The sequence below is a fragment of the Lepus europaeus genome, chromosome 11 (genome assembly GCF_033115175.1).
Source record: "Lepus europaeus isolate LE1 chromosome 11, mLepTim1.pri, whole genome shotgun sequence".
Classification (NCBI taxonomy): Eukaryota; Metazoa; Chordata; class Mammalia; order Lagomorpha; family Leporidae; genus Lepus; species Lepus europaeus.
Genome location: NC_084837.1, coordinates 107,231,915 through 107,247,887, shown reverse-complemented (window position 1 = coordinate 107,247,887; position 15,973 = coordinate 107,231,915). Strand labels below are relative to the sequence as shown.

General features: G+C 42.5%; 1 protein-coding gene across 2 annotated transcripts in view; it reads right to left on the bottom strand.

The window, feature by feature from the left end:
* The window catches only part of ADAMTSL3 (ADAMTS like 3), a 390,931-nt gene that overhangs the window by 176,661 nt on the left and 198,297 nt on the right, over positions 1–15,973 (bottom strand). For both annotated transcript variants that reach the window (XM_062206333.1, XM_062206332.1), the window contains exons 8-9: positions 14,598–14,672; positions 6,730–6,887 (exon numbers count right to left, since the gene is read on the bottom strand). In XM_062206333.1, coding sequence (XP_062062317.1) covers positions 6,730–6,887; positions 14,598–14,672 — 233 coding nt within the window. The remainder of the gene's footprint in view (positions 1–6,729; positions 6,888–14,597; positions 14,673–15,973) is intronic.

Sequence of the window (15,973 nt, the reverse complement as noted above, 5' to 3'; positions counted from 1 at the left end):
CTAGAAACCCACATTGTTTGGACAAACTCCGAAATCAGAGAAAAACAGCAGAGTCATTCTCCTCCATCGTAAGTGCCCCTGATTTTTTGCCAAGGTCTCTCTCACCAAGCACTGCACAACCACACACACACACACACACGGTGGTGGATAAGGAAACGAGGCTCTATGTTTCTGTGAGTCAGACAGCTGTATGCAACATCTCTTTGGTAAATGCGTGTGTTTTAAATCCCTGTCGGTCTACGGAGAGCAGAAGCTTTCCAGGAGCCGAGCCCAAAGTGCAGAACTGTGTATGAAGTCTTGCGAGAACCAGCACACAGAGACAGGGACACAGAGGAGTGCGAATTCAGACACTGAACAAACAACATGTCGTTCAAGTGCACTCCAGTAAGAGATGAATATGCCAGTTGGGCCAGAAAAGATAACATAATTTAAATTATGAAACTGATAAATGAATGCATTCTTTTAAACATTTCAGGGGCAGGCATTTGGTGCAGCAGTTGAGATACTCCGGGGAACATTCACATCCCATATATAGGAGGACCTGGGTTCAACTCCCAGCTTTGCTAGCAATTCCAGCTCCCCGCAGAGCACACGCTGGGAGGCAGCAGTGAGAAGTCCCTGCCACCCATCTGGGAGACCAGGATTGAGTTACAGGTTCCTGGCTTCGGTGTGGCCATCCCTGGCTCAAGCAGGCATTTGGGGAATGAACCAGCAGATGGAAGATATCTGTGTCTGTCTGTCTATTGTTTCTGTCTTTAAAATAAAACGAAAAAATAAAACAATTTTAACAACTATTTTCAGAATTAGATATTATACGTAACTAAGACACACACCCAGAAAGCATTAATCATTTCTGAAGTAGCCATAAGTGCTTTCATTATAAGATGTATTCTTACAAATATTTTTTAAAACATACGCACACAAATACAGGTGTGTGCGTGTGTGTACAAGGGTATTTCAACAAGTTCATGAAAATTGAGTGTTATGAAAAAAGGATGCACGAGCTTCAAAAATTTTTTTGCAGCAAAATAAGCAAATCTTTTAATTTCATTTTTCCATACATTTCTTGAAGTCACCTTGAAGAAAGCATATGGTTTGTGTATCTACTTGTGTTTTTGTATGGACTCAATAAACTGTGTCTTTGAGCTCTATCCACGCTGGTACTGTAATGTCTAGATCATCAAGCTACCATCTTCTACTCAGTCGGATGCCTCCATATTGACTTGGGAAAAACACACACCCTGGGGAAACAGTAATCCCAAGGGAATGAAACATGGGTTGGGTGTTTGCACGTGGACTGTCACTACCTGAGGAAGAAGTGGCAAGGTCCTGACCACAGCAGGGCACGTACAGAATCTATGCCATAACCACGGGCAAGAGAGAAGGACGGCTCCCCCCAACCCTGTCAAGGAAAGATACCAGCGCTGAGGGCCTGACAAGGAAGTCACAAACCCAAACGTCCGCCGAGGTTGGACAGATAAAATAAAAGCCGAAGAGAGACCAATGACAACCAGAGCTGGCACTTCCAGTGCTAAGGATCCAAGAGGGAGTGGTGTGGGCCACGGCAACCCTGGAGAAGGAGTCCCCTCCCCCACCCCCGGCAGACAGCTGCCACCCAGCTGCAGTCAGTGGTATTGCTGCTAGGGTAAAATGCAAGCTAGAAGTCAGAGCTTCCCATTTTTATTTTTATTTTTTTAAGATTTATTTTACTTAATTGAAAGACAGAGTTACAGAGAGAGGTACAGCCAGAGAGAGATGTCTTCCATCCCCTGGTTCACTCCCCAGATGGCTGCAATGGACGGAGCTGCGCCAATCCAAAGCCAGGAGCCAGGAGCTTTTTCCGGGTCTCCCACGTGGGTGCAGGGGCCCAAGGATTTGGGCCATCTTCTGCTGCCTTCCCAGGCCACAGCAGAGAGTTGGATCGGAAGAGGAACAGCTGGGTCTCGAACCGGCGCCCATATGGGATGCAAGTGCTTCAGGCCAGGGCTTTAACTTGCTGCACCATAGTGCCAGCCCCTAAAGAGTCATCTTTTAATTTTTTATTTGTTTGAAAGGCAGAGTTACAGAGAGAGAGAGAGAGGGAGAGAGAGAGAGAAGGAAATCTTTCCTCCACTGGTTCACTCTCCAAAGTCGCAACAACTGGGGCTGAGCCAGGCCAAAACCAGGAGGCTAGCATCCCATGTGGGTTTCCCATGTGGATGACAAAGACCCAAGTGCTCGGGCCATGCTCTGCTGCTTTCCCAGTTGCATTAGCAGAGAGCTGGACTGGAAGGGGAGCAGCCAGGTTTCAACCTGGCGCCCATATGGGATGCTGGCATCACAGGCAAAGGGTTAACCTGCTTGCCCACCACACTGTCCCCTAAAGCCTCTTTTTTAAAATTAATTAATTAATTAATTTTTTTTTACAGGCAGAGTGGACAGTGAGAGAGAGAGAGACAGAGTGAAAGGTCTTCCTTTTCCGTTGGTTCACCCCCCAATGGCCGCTGCAGCCGGCGCACCGCACTGATCCGAAGCCAGGAGCCAGGCGCTTCTCCTGGTCTCCCATGTGGGTGCAGGGGCCCAAGCACTTGGGCCATCCTCCACTGCTCTCCCGGGCCACAGCAGAGAGCTGGACTGGAAGAGGAGCAACCAGGACAGAATTCAGCGCCCTGGCCGGGACTAGAACCCGGGGTGCCGGCGCCGCAGGCAGAGGATTAGCCTATTGAGCCATGGCGCCAGCCATGCCTCTTGATTTTAAGTATTGACCAATGAAAAAGCAAGTTTCCAAAACGAAACAACATACTGTGCAAGATGACACTTGGCTGGTCACACTCCAGGCTGCATTTGGATCTGAGAAATTTGGATCAGTTAGTAACTCTGCTGGCAGGACTCACGGCTTAATGAAACACTCTTCGGCAAGTTAATATGTGGAACACAGTGATTTTGAAGGTATTGAGGTTTTTTTTTTCCCCTTTTTCTTTCCATATACAAAACTGTCCAGAGTGAGCAGTTAAGATGCCAGTTAAGATGTTCAGGTCCCATATCAGAGTGCTTGGTTTTGATTCCTGGTTCTGACTCTTGATTCCAGCTTCTTGCTAATGTAGACTCAGGCGATGGCTCAAGTAGTTGGGTCCTAGGGGCTGGCGCTAGTCCTAGTTGGGCCTAGTGGACTGGGCCTCCACAGGCATCCCATATTGGCACCAGTTTGAGTCTCAGCTGCTCCTCTTCCAGTCCAGCTCTCTGCTATGGCCTGGGAAAGCAGTGGAAGATGGTCCAGGTGCTTGGGCCCCTACACCCATGTGGGAGACCCAGAAGAAATTCCTGGCTCCTGGCATCAGATCAGCCCAGCTCTGGTTGTTGCAGCCATTTGGGAAGTAAACCAGTAGAAGGAAGACCTCTCTCTCTCTGTCTTTCCCTCTCTCTGTCTAAAACTCTACCTCTCAAATAAATAAATAAATAAATAAAATCTTAAAAAAAAAAAAAAAAAAGAGGCAGTTGGGTCCCTGCCACCCACATGGAAGATCTAGATTAAGTTTCTGGTTGCAGCCCTGGACCCAGCCTTGGTCATTTGGGGAGTGAACCAACGGTGGGAGCTCTCTGTGTCTATCTGTCTCTCTTTATCTCTGCCTCTCAAATAAAAAACTTTTCAAAAAATTTAAAATTATTTCTGGCAGTTGGGCCTATTTTCTTTCTTTCATTTTCATTTTGGAATTAGTTTGTGAGAAAAGAGATAGGGCAAAAACACCTGACTACATATCATTCTTTTCAATTCTTAGGCATTTTCAAATTTATCAGAGAAGTTTCAGATCGTGTCACATTGAAAATATTTGGTCACCAATTTCCCTGATGAACATAAACACAAAAATACTAGCCAACTGACTCCAATAACACATCAGAAATATCATTCACCTGGACCACGTGGGATTTATCCCTGATATGCAGGGATGGTTCAAAACTCACAAATCAATAACATTAACAAACTAAAGAATTATTGAATAGATGCAGAGAAAGAATTTGATAAAATAAAACATCTGCTCATAATGAAAATCTTAAGCAAATTGGGTATGGAAGGAACATTCCTCAACACAATCAAGGCAATTTATGACAAACCCACAGCCAGCATCTTTCTGAAAGGGGAAAAGTTGGAAGCATTCCCACTAAGATTTGGAACGAGACAAGGATGCCCACTCTCACCATTGCTATTCAGTACAGTCCTGGAAGTGTTAGCCAGAGCAACACACAAGAAAAAGAAATTGAAGGGATACAAATTGTGAATGAGGAAGTCAAACTATCCCTATTTGCAGATGACATGATTCTATATATAGGGAACCCAAAAGACTCCACTAAGAGACTACTTGAACTCATAAAAGAGTTTGGTAAAGTGGCAGGATACAAAATCAACACACAAAAATCAACAGCCGTTGTATACACAGACAATGTCACAGCTGAGAAAGAACTGCTAAGATCAACCCCATTCACAATAGCTACAAAAAATTAAATATCTTAGAATAAATTTAACCAAGGACATCAAAGATCTCTACAACGAAAATTATGAAACATTAAAGAAAGAAATAGAAGATGACACCAAAAAATGGAAAAATCTTATACAACAAAAACCATGCCAGAGGCATCATAATACCAGATTTCAGGATATACTACAGGGCAGTTATAATAAAGACAGCCTGGTATCGGAGAAAAACATATGGATAGACCACTGAAACAGAACGGAAACTCCAGAAATCAACCCACGCATCTACAACCAACTTATCTTTGACAAAGCAGCTAAAATCAATGCCTGGTACAAGGACAGTCTGTTCAACAAATGGCCCTGGGAAAACTGGATCTACACATGCAGAAGTATGAAGCGAGACCCCTACCTTACACCTTACACAAAAATCCACTCAAAATGGATCAAAGACCTAAATCTCCCCTCCAATACCATCCAATACCACCCAATATTAGAAAACATAGGGGAAACCCTGCAAGACAAAAACTTCTTGGAAAAGACCCCAGAAGCACAAGCCGAAATTGACAAATGGGATTCCATCAAGCTGAGAAGCTTCTGGACTGCAAAAGAAACACTCAGCAAAGTGAAGAGACACCCAACAGAATGGGAGAAAATATCTGCAAACCATGCAACCGAGAAAGGATTAATATGCAGAATTTATTAAGAGCTCAAGAATCTCAACAGCAGCAAAAATGGGCAAAAAAGACATTTTTCAAAAGAAGAAATTCAAATGGCCAACAGACACATGAAAAAATGCTCAGGATCTCAAGCCATCAGGGAAATGCAAATCAAAACCACAATGAGATTTCTCTTCACCCCAGTTAGAATGGCTCTCATACAGAAATCACCAGACAACAAACGCTGATGAGGATGTGGGGGAAAAGGTACCCTAATCCACTGTTGGTGGGAACGTAAACTGGTACAGCCATTGTGGAAGACGGTATGGAGATATCTCAGAAAACTGAATATAGATCCACCATATGACCCACCGATTCCACTCCTGGGAATTTACCCAAAGAAAATGAAATCAGCAGCATATGAAAGATTTATCTGTAACCCCATGTCTATTGTAGCTCAATTCACAATAGTTAAGATATGGAATCAACCCAGATGTCCATCAACATTATGGTATATGTACACCATGGAATACTACATAGCGGTAAAATAAAAAAAAATGAAATCCTGTCATTTGCAACAAAATAGGTGCAACTGGAAACCATTATACTTAGTGAAATAAGCCAGTCCCTAAATGACAAATACCATGTGTTTTCCCTGATCTGTGGTAACTAATGGAGTACTGAACAGTTAATCTATAGGAGTAAAGTTGACACTTTGGGTTGTGATAATTTTGAACAGCCATTGTCTTGACTGTTGAGGAACAGGTTTTTTTCCATATTATTTGTTGAACTCTTTACTTAGTGTAGGGTTCATCTTATGTGCATAAAGTTTATTGAAAATAGATATTTGTAAAAGGTAAGAATGGATATAGGAGAGGAAAAAGGGTGAGAGTGCAGGTGGGAGGGCGGGACAGTGAAGAACCACTATGTTCTTAAATTTGTATATGTGAAATGCATGACGTTTACATACCTTAAGTAAAAGGTTTCTAGGTGAAAAATAAAAAGAAAATACTTGGTCACCATCATACACATTCTCTGAGTGAGGGAAGATACGCCAGGTTTACCCAGAGAAGGGACACAGGTTCCTGGTTCCAGAGAGCAGAAGTTCTTCTGAAATAGACCTTATGACAGGTGCCAACCATAAAACATTATCTGGGGAAGGAAACCCTGGTCTGAGCCAGCCACTGTGAAGACAGCACAGTTTAAGGTGGAAGGAACAATCCCTTGTAAAGGAAGATAGGGAGTGAGTTCCTCTCCGCTCCTTTGCAAAGATAAAAAAGACACGCAAGGGTACACTGCTAGTTCGAAACAGGGTCATTTAACCATTGGCCATTTCCACCAACTCCATCCAGAGGTTTAAAACCAAACACAGCAACTGGGAGCTATAAATACAAAACCAGTGTTTCCCCTGTAGAAACAAAGGTTGTTTCTTAACTATTAGAGCTTAGGAGCAGACACTTGAAAGAGATAAACGGGTTTTAGGCATGGGCTTCCAAGACGGAAATATCCATCACCCATGCTCTCAATAAAAACACTGACTGATGATCTCCTGATGGACAAACTCATTTTAAAACCAAGCTGCTCTGGGCTACAGATTCATGGAGTTTATGAAGAGAAGCATCCTACCTTGAAGATGAAATCAGCCATCAGAGGCCCTGCAATCTTGAAGGTTTGCCTCTCCGAGCCCTTCTGAAACTCAACCGTTGTGTTTTCTATCACGAAGACGCCGGGACTACTAAAGCTGTGTTCTCCTTTGCTTCCTTGAAGTGTTTTGGATTCTATGACTACGATGTAAAAATAAAATTTAAGTTAGAAAAGGATCCCAATGGTTTTTATTTTTTTCAATTTATTTTGACAGGCAGAGTGAATAGCGAGAGAGACACAGAGAGAAAGGTCTTCCTTTACCGTTGGTTCACCCTCCAATGGCCGCTGCGGCCGGCGCACCGCGCTAATCCCAAGGCAGGAGCCAGGTGCTTCTCCTGGTCTCCCATGGGGTGCAGGGCCCAAGCACTTGAGCCATCCTCCATTGCACTCCCTGGCCACAGCAGAGAGCTGGCCTGGAAGAGGGGCAATCGGGACAGAATCCGGTGCCCTGACCGGGACTAGAACCCGGTGTGCCGGTGCTGCAAGGCGGAGGATTAGCCTATTGAGCCACGGCGCCAGCCCCCAATGGCTTTCTATCTCAAGAGACAATTTGCCAAGTGTGAGGGCACCGTAAGGCACCAGCACAATAACATAACACCCACTCAGTCTACACTCATTGATTCACGTTGCTAGAGGAAATATGCCAGGTGCTTAGTTTTCCAAACAAAGGTGCCAGCAAAGGTATAAAGAGAAAAGTTTTCTTTCTTAGAGTTCTCACAATTGTTTAATACTCAAAGTAAAGCTAAATTTACTCACTTTACTACCTTTTTGGAAGATCTTATGCTTGGTCTTTGATTTGGGCAAAACCAGCTCTCCCTTGTGCATGCTATCCTTTTATTGGAGCTTGCTTTTATAAGAACTGCAGGGCTTTTAAAATCTACAGAAAACTGCACAATTTGAGCAAAATAGCATTTCTATTTCATCTAAATGATTTCTTTCTTCCTTTTTTCTTTTCTTTGGAAAGAGAGCATACTAAGCAGATATGGTCAGAGGTTAAAAGAGGATACGTTCTTACTATTTGCTGGACTCTTTACTTAGTGTAGGATTAATCCCATGAGTATAAAGTAAACTGAAAGTAGATCATTGTAAAATTCAAGAGAGGGAACAAGAGGAAGGAGGAGGAACGGTGGGAGTGTGGGCAGGAAGGAGGGTGGGGTGGGAAGTATCACTATGTTCCTAAATCTGTATATATGAAATACATGAAATTTGTTTACCTTAAAGAGAGAGGATATGTGTGTGCATGTATATATATATATTAAAAAAGAAGTATATATATATGGTAAACATATATGTATATACATATAAGTACACATACATATGGCTAGGTGGTGGAACACCTGCATTTCTGGCCCACCTCTTTCTCTAACTCACTGCCTTGCTATTCACGGCCTTATTTCTAAAATAAGGACTCAAAGAAATCAATGCCCTATGTCCAACTCTCCCCTGAAACCCACACTTGATCCAGTGGTGGTGTAACAGTCAATTCTCATGGACAAAGGCCACAGCAGAACCCAAACTCTATCTGGTTTCCAACTTAAAAATGGGAAGCTATAAAAACAAGGCAAGAAGGGCCAGCATGAGGAAGCACCAGTCCCTAGGCTTCTAGCGTTTTCTAGTGGTTTTCATTTGCTGCATTTTTTTTCTCTGCCGCTGCAGCAGCTGCAGGAGCTCGCCTGCTCTGGACAGACTGCTTCCAGGCATCCGGAGACATCTCCGATTATTCCTCGCAGGCTGGCTGGGAACTTTTCTGGGAAAATTCAAAGGCTGTACATGAGTGACATGATCTGGAGTAGTCATTAGCGGTCAAAGAATAGAGCTGGCTACTTCCAGGCACACAAAATCCCCACCACGTTGGCCCTGATCTCCATGACCACGGTGGATTTTTGGAAAGTGTGAGATTAAATTCATTTCCTAGTTCCAATGAAGATATAAAACTGAGTGTTGTAAAGTGAGTTGTCAGTAAAAAAAAAAAAAAATGAGATGGGGAACTGGAGAGAAGTGGGTCCTGCCCTGGATGGACTGATGCTCAGAAGTAGAGGAGAAAAAGCAGGGCGCATCAAGATAATATCAAAACACACCAGGCTAGGGCCGGCGCTGTGGTGTAGCAGGTAAAGCTGCCACCTGTAGTGCTGGCATCCCATATGGGCACAAGTTTGAGTCCTGGCTGCTGCACTTCTGATCCAGCTCTCTGCTATGACCTGGGAAAGTGATAGAAGATGGTCCAAGTCCTTGGGCCCCTGCACCCACATGGAAGACCTGGAAGAAACTCCTGGCTCCTGGCTTCAGATCTGTGCAGCTCCAGCTGTTGCGTCCAGTTGGGGAGTGAACCAGTGGATGGAAGACCTCTCTCTCTCTCTCTCTCTCTCTCTCTCTCCTTCTCTCTTTGTGTAATTCTGATTTTCAAATAAATAAATAAAATATTAAAAAAAACACCAGGAAGCTGGACATAATCCATCCTCACAGCAGGTATACACAACACCAAGTCTCTCAATGGAGAGTTGATCTAAAGCAACTTGTTTATGTTCAAGTAGAGTGCAATGGATTCCGTGGCTGTGTTGGGGGGGGGGGGATAGTAATGGTTTCATCACTGTGCTAACCCCCTAGATGATGGACTAGGACACAGGGTTTGATCTGGGAAGGTCATTTGGGATGAAGGAGGAACAAGGAAAACACTCCGTACATTGGTGTTGTGTTTTACATTCAATGTTGAGTTTATTCCGTTATTTCAAGTGTGTTTAAGATTTTCAGTGATGTGGAGACAAAAATGCAACTAGCAAACTCAACTTTCAGGTATGTATGAATTACCCAAACGATTCTTCTGCACTGAACTGTATGTTTCTCATATACTATCTTTATTTTAGTCATTTCAAAAGGCCTCCAGTTGTCTAGGGCTCAAGCACTGTTTGCAGGTCTAGGAGGAGGGAGCAGGTGCTTTGACCTCTGATGTGCATATAAATAAGCAAAGTCAAAAGTGAGTGACTAAACACAGGTGAAGCCACCTGGTGCAGGTGGAGTGATAGATACCAACAAGTCTGCTCACGGAGATTGACAAAGTCATTTGCCAAAGAGAGGTGAAGCCCAATGTAGTTCTTCACAAATTGTCCTTTCTTATTGGGGGCCAACTTGCTTCTACTTAGTGCAGAAGTGCTAAGTATCTCTTATTTTTATTTTCAGTATCTTACGTATTTTAAGTATCTCTTAAAATAAATGACAGAAAAGGTATTTGTGGGCTTTCAATAAACAATTCAACTGATGTGTTGACTTGGAGATACGTGTATGACGTTTCTGTGGATTTCCACCATTACCCTGCACTGACCGCAGCCCCCAGGGTTCACCACCAGTGACAGCTGCACAGGAAAGACCTTTGGTTCTCACAGCTTGAGAACCTCTTTGGTTTCTGCTGCAAAGTGGCTAGTACTTGGGAGACCCCATCACTACTAAGGGAAGGGAGAATGAGTCTTTTTTGCTGTCCACTTCCCAATTTCTTCCTCCACGCCAGGCTTAAGACTGGGTGGAGAGGATGAAGTGTTGGGAAACATATAATGGGGACCCTCAAAATAGGCGAAGAAGGGGCTAGCATTATGGTGCAGTCAGTTAGACTGCTGCCTACAATGCTGGCATCCCATATAAGAGTGTTGGTTCAAACTCCCTGCTAATGCACCTGGGAAGGTATCGGAAGACAGCCCAAGTGCTAGGGTCCTTGCCACCCATATGGGAGACCCAGATGGAGCTCCATGCTCCTGGCTTCTGCCTGGCCCAGCTCCAGTGGTTAAGGCCACATGGTTAGTGAACCAGGAGATGGAAGATCTCTCTGTCTCTGTCTCTTCCTCTCTCTGACACTCTGCCTTTCAACGAAATAAATAAAAATAATAATTCTTTTATAACTATGAAAAAACAGGATCAGAACTCAAGATTTCCTTGTATCTTCAAATTTCACACTCATCTCTGGAAAGATGCCTTTACATATATTTTTTAAAGCTTTTATTTAATTATTTGAAAGGCAGAGTTACAGAGAGGCAGAGGAAGAGAGAGAGAGAAAGGTCTCCTGTCTGCTGGTTCACTCCTCAGATAGTTGCAACGGCTGGAGCTGCGCCGATCCAAAGCCAGGAGCCAGGAGCTTCTTCTGGGTCTCCCATGCTGGTGCAGGGGCCCAAGGACTGGGGCCATCTTCTACTGCTTTCCCAGGCCACAGCAGAGACAGCTGGATTGGAAGTGGAGCAACAGGGACTCAAACCAGTGCCCATATGGGATGCCAGCACTACAAATGGCTACTTTACCCTCTATGCCACAGTGCTGGCCCTGCCTTTACATATTTTAATCTATGCTATTTATTTTAAAAATAAATGATGGCTAGATAGAGGATGGATGTTTCTCATTGCCTTTAGTTGAAGGACTGGCATTGAGAAGTATCAGCTTAAGATTCTTTCAAACGAGGCAGGGCTGGGGTAATCATCTCAGGGAAGATTCCTTCAACCTTAAATGTCATGAAGATACTGGTAAGTAAACAGGCAATGAGTAGTCAGCACTGATAGTGTCCTTATAACTACATCAAATTTAATGCTTACAGTAGAGCTGTTTTTTTATATGTTTGTTTAATTTGGCATCAATTTCCTTCAATCGGTCACTATGTGCATCATTCATGCTTGCACACCTCTGTATGTGGCCATCAGAGAGGACTTTGAAGAAACAAGTATTCTTCCAACTGATAATGAAGGCGTTTAGTTTACGGCATCTTGGTTTCTCAAGTTTATTGCTCATCAAATACATTTAATGCTGGAGTTTGCTACAATCAAATCTTCTGCAGGGATCCATTTTGCTGTGGTTTGGGCATCCCTAGGAGGCCCATGAGATTAGAGGACTGGGACCTGGGTGGTGGTATTGGAGGTGGTAGAGCCTTTGAGGGGTGGGACCTAGTAGGGAGCCCTTAGGTCACTAGAGGCATGAGGTAGGTTCTGTGCAACCCCTTGGTAGATACCGAAAAAAGGTTGTTATGAAAGGAGTGAGCTCAGGTCTCCTCACATCCCCCTTGCCTCCAGCTTCCTGGTCCAAGACGTGATGGCACAATCCTGCCATCACTTGATGCCATCTGCTGTTGGGCCCTCGTGGAAGGGCCTAACCAATGGACCCATGTGCTCTTGGATTCTGAACTTCCAGAAGTATGAGCTAAATCCTCCTCTTTCCTGTATAAAGTTAGCCTGCGGCAGGTATTTTGTTACAGTGATGGAGAAAATGTTGATTGCTAGTCAAACACATGTCATGCTGAAATGTTGCTACTATAAAATATTTTGTGCAGGGATCCTCTTACGGTTTCCGGTTCTGAAAGGATGCAGTACTGGAAAATGGGGGTGTGTGTGTGTGCACCCCGTCATGTTGTGGCCAGGCTTGGATCTAAACCCTTCTAGGCAGTACACAAGACACACATGCCATAACTAAATTCTATTCCACAAACAAAGAGACTGACATTAACATGAGTGGGTGTTCTCAGCGCTTAGTCATGCAGCCTCCTGGGGAGTTGTAGTTACTATAAACCTTAAAAGGATGATTTATAATGATAAAGTAAGTTTTATTTCAGAAGTGTATCTTTTCTCCAAATAAATATTAAGCAAACGGTTGTATAAATCAAGACACCAAAGCTGCTTCTATATTTAGATATTCAGAAATGTAAACGAAATCCTTTGTAGATGAAGCCAGTGCAGAAGGACAACTCTGAAACACTTCCAGGGCCAACTGTGAGATTCTTTGGGAGGGGAAATGGTCTAAGCAACAGAGCTGCCACTTTGGGAGAAATGGGAACATTTTTGAGCCTTGTTCTTGGAAAAAGAGGAGTCTCGCATATCAAGTTATGTTTACGATTCCAGGACATACATACGTGTCAAGGAATAATTATTCCCCTTCACTTAATTCTATTTACTGTTCATGTAGCCTGCTTCTTCAACTTAACGAGCATTTTGATATGCATTTCACGGGCTACACAATTCACCTACTCAAAACATATATTTTAATGACTGCAGTATATTCACAGAGCAAGGCCATCACAATGATTTTTGAAGGGACGCACTACTGGGTCTAAGGTTAGATTATTTTTGTCACCCCTGAAAGAAGCCCATACCCAGGAGCCATGTAACTACCAATCTCCCTTCCATCTCTGTAGATCTGCTTATTAAGGTCATTTCCCACAAAAGGAGCCCTGTGTGCTGTGGGCTTTTGTGACTGGCTTCTTTCACCTGGCGTGTTTTTAAGAATCACTCATATGGCAGCACATATCAGTATTCCATTCCTGTTGAAGCCAAATAATATTCCACATATAATCATTCTGTTTATTCACTCAACCTTTGGTGGATATTTGGGTTGTTTCCACTTGATAGTTATTACCAATAATGCTACTATGGATATTCAGTACTTCATATTTCTGAATCCTAAATATCTTACAGTGTGACTACTCAAATGATTCATAAAATTTGGATTTTTTTTTACCTATTTCCAAATGTCAAGTGTAAATCTCATCAACAGCTATGGGCTTTCAAACCTTTATAAAAGAAGTTTAATAAGTATTCTGACGCTTCATCACAAAGAAAACCTCAGACAAAATGGCTATTTTATGGTTGTAAGCATTTTAGTAATTTTGTTTAAAAAAATCAGTCACTCTTTTAGTCTTAATTCACATATATACTTAAGGGTAAAAAGAACTTTGCATAATCATTCATTTTCAGAGTCACAAAGATATTTTCTCGTTCTGCTAACTTAGATCATAATACTCTATAGAATTTTTTGTTTAAGATTTTAATTTGATAATGACCTTAAACATTTTTTGCCATAAACTTTTTTCAAAGGACATTTTTGGCTAGACTACTGGCTCTAGATTTAAGTTATCCAATCATGTATCCACTTACAAGCTAATAAAAATGTGAGACTACTGAGATGCTTCTGGCCTTGAGAAATTCTTATGACTTTAAAAATCTAAGATAGTGGCCCAGGTAGGGAGAAAAGGGCAAACAGACAGCACTTTGGTTCAGTGGGCTCTGATTTGTGTGGCTGTAAATAGCTGTAGACAGAGCCTTGAACTTTCTGTGGACAGAGTTAGATGAGCCTGCAGGTGTCTCCAAGGCAAGGGGCTCATCAGGCAAACACCTATTTTCTTCTGACTACAACTAAGAAAGTCCTGCCCGTTGCCACTGGGAGGCCAAGAAAGAAACAGGCGATTCCAGTTCCTTTAGTTTCCAGGAATCGGAAAAACTAACACGGAGTAGATGCCACACCACTTTGCCAAAGAATGATACGGCTGCCATCCTCCTTCATTTCAAATGCTTGGTGTTCTGGGAAACCTGGGTCTACTTTCAGTGCCCTGCAGACTGGACATGGTGATGTGCTGACCACTATGGCTAGCCTCTCTGCTCAGCCACTGCCACCAATGAGCTTCTGCAGTTTAAATTCTCTTGAGGTTTTTTTCCCCTCCAATTTGCTGTCATCTCCAAAAGATTCCTGAATCCTAGTTTGCTCCACATAAAAATATCTTATTTCACATAAAATTTGACTTATTCTCTCATGGAAGAATTAAAAAAATTACTGTGCAGTTTCCCCAGTGATAGACTATTTCATAGTCACAGGCTAAATTCATTCAATGCTTTGTTTATTTTTTTTTAAACTGTAATTAACCATGTTAAGTCTTCTGATCCATGAACATGGGATGTTTTTCTATCTGCTTAGGTCTTTTTATTCTTTCCACAAACTTTTGTAGTTTTCTTTTCATAATATGCATTTTTCTTGAGCTTTTTGAAGACCCTCCCATAGGTAAAGTACTCAGCACACTGCATGATCTGAAATAAAAACTGTTAAAACCAAATTCCACTTACAGAGATGAGCAGGTCCTTTCACTGTAATTCTCACACTCCGACTTCCCAGAGGCACAGCAATCACATTTTCTTCTCCTAGGAAAGAACATAGGACAGCTAGTGCCATACCCCTGACACTCATGGCAATGAGCACATGATCAAAGCTAGGGGTATCTTCAACGAAGGATTCATTTCCATCTTATGGTCAAGAAACCTTTGCAAAGAGACAAGTTTATATAAGGCAGATTACACCATTCACACAATTTCATGTAAATATGATTTAAAATAACATCAAGGAAAGTGTAGAGAGAATGATCTGGCCTCCCGCCTCCAGTTTCCTGTTCCATAGGCCTCATCCAGGTGTTCTGATGGGATCAGTGATCCTTGGCCTAAAGGCCAAACCAGGCCACACCCAGTCATTTAAGGCTGCTCGTCCTCTACAAAGGCAGAGTTGTAGTAACACAGACCACACGGATCACAAAGTCTAAACTATCTTGGCCTTGATACAAAAGTCTAAAAATCCTGGGCCTACATTAATCCCCTAGTAGAAATTCTGGTCCTCACTAGTGTTTTTTCAAACTTTACATGTTCTGATAATTTAATTTTCTGTCCACATAATAATGTAAAAATTGTAATAATATAAGCAATTGTATCCAACCAGTCTACTATTTGAATACTAACTTTATTTCTAAATGATCCTAGAACGTTAGCAATGACATGAATTACTCTGATGAGATGCTGAGTTTTTCTTACAGAGAACAATTTTTTTTTAATAAACTCTCCAGAGTGAAACTGGTGAAACAAAAGATGTCATGTCTATTTATTGATAAGTTTGTGCCTTTATTGAATAACATACCTATTATTGAAAATTGGACAATGTAGATGAAAGAAAAGACAAAGTATATCTAATCCTACTGCCCTGAGGTCATCACTTCCAAAACTCCAGTGCATGACCTTTCTGGATTTTTTGTTGATGCTTAATATAGACACATGTAAAAGGAAACAATGAACTCTACCTAAATGTCCATCAATACGATAAATAAAAACATCCATATTAAGAAATACTCTGCAAATGATACAAGTGTAAGAAGCAGTGGGCATTTGGCACAGCAGCTAATTGGATTCTTGGGCTACCTGTATCCCATATCTGAATACCTCATTCAAGTCCTGGCTCCTCTGCTTCTGATCCAACTTCCTGTTAATGTGCACCCGGGGAGGCAACAAATGACAGCTCAAGTACTTGGATCCCAGCCACCCAAGACTGAGACCAAGACTGAAGTTCTAGCTCCTGGGTTCAGCCTGGCCCAGCCCTGGCTGTTGTAGGCATCTGGGGAGTGAACCAGTGAATGGATGATCTCTCTGTCTCTTTGACTTTCAAATAAAATGAAAATTTAAAA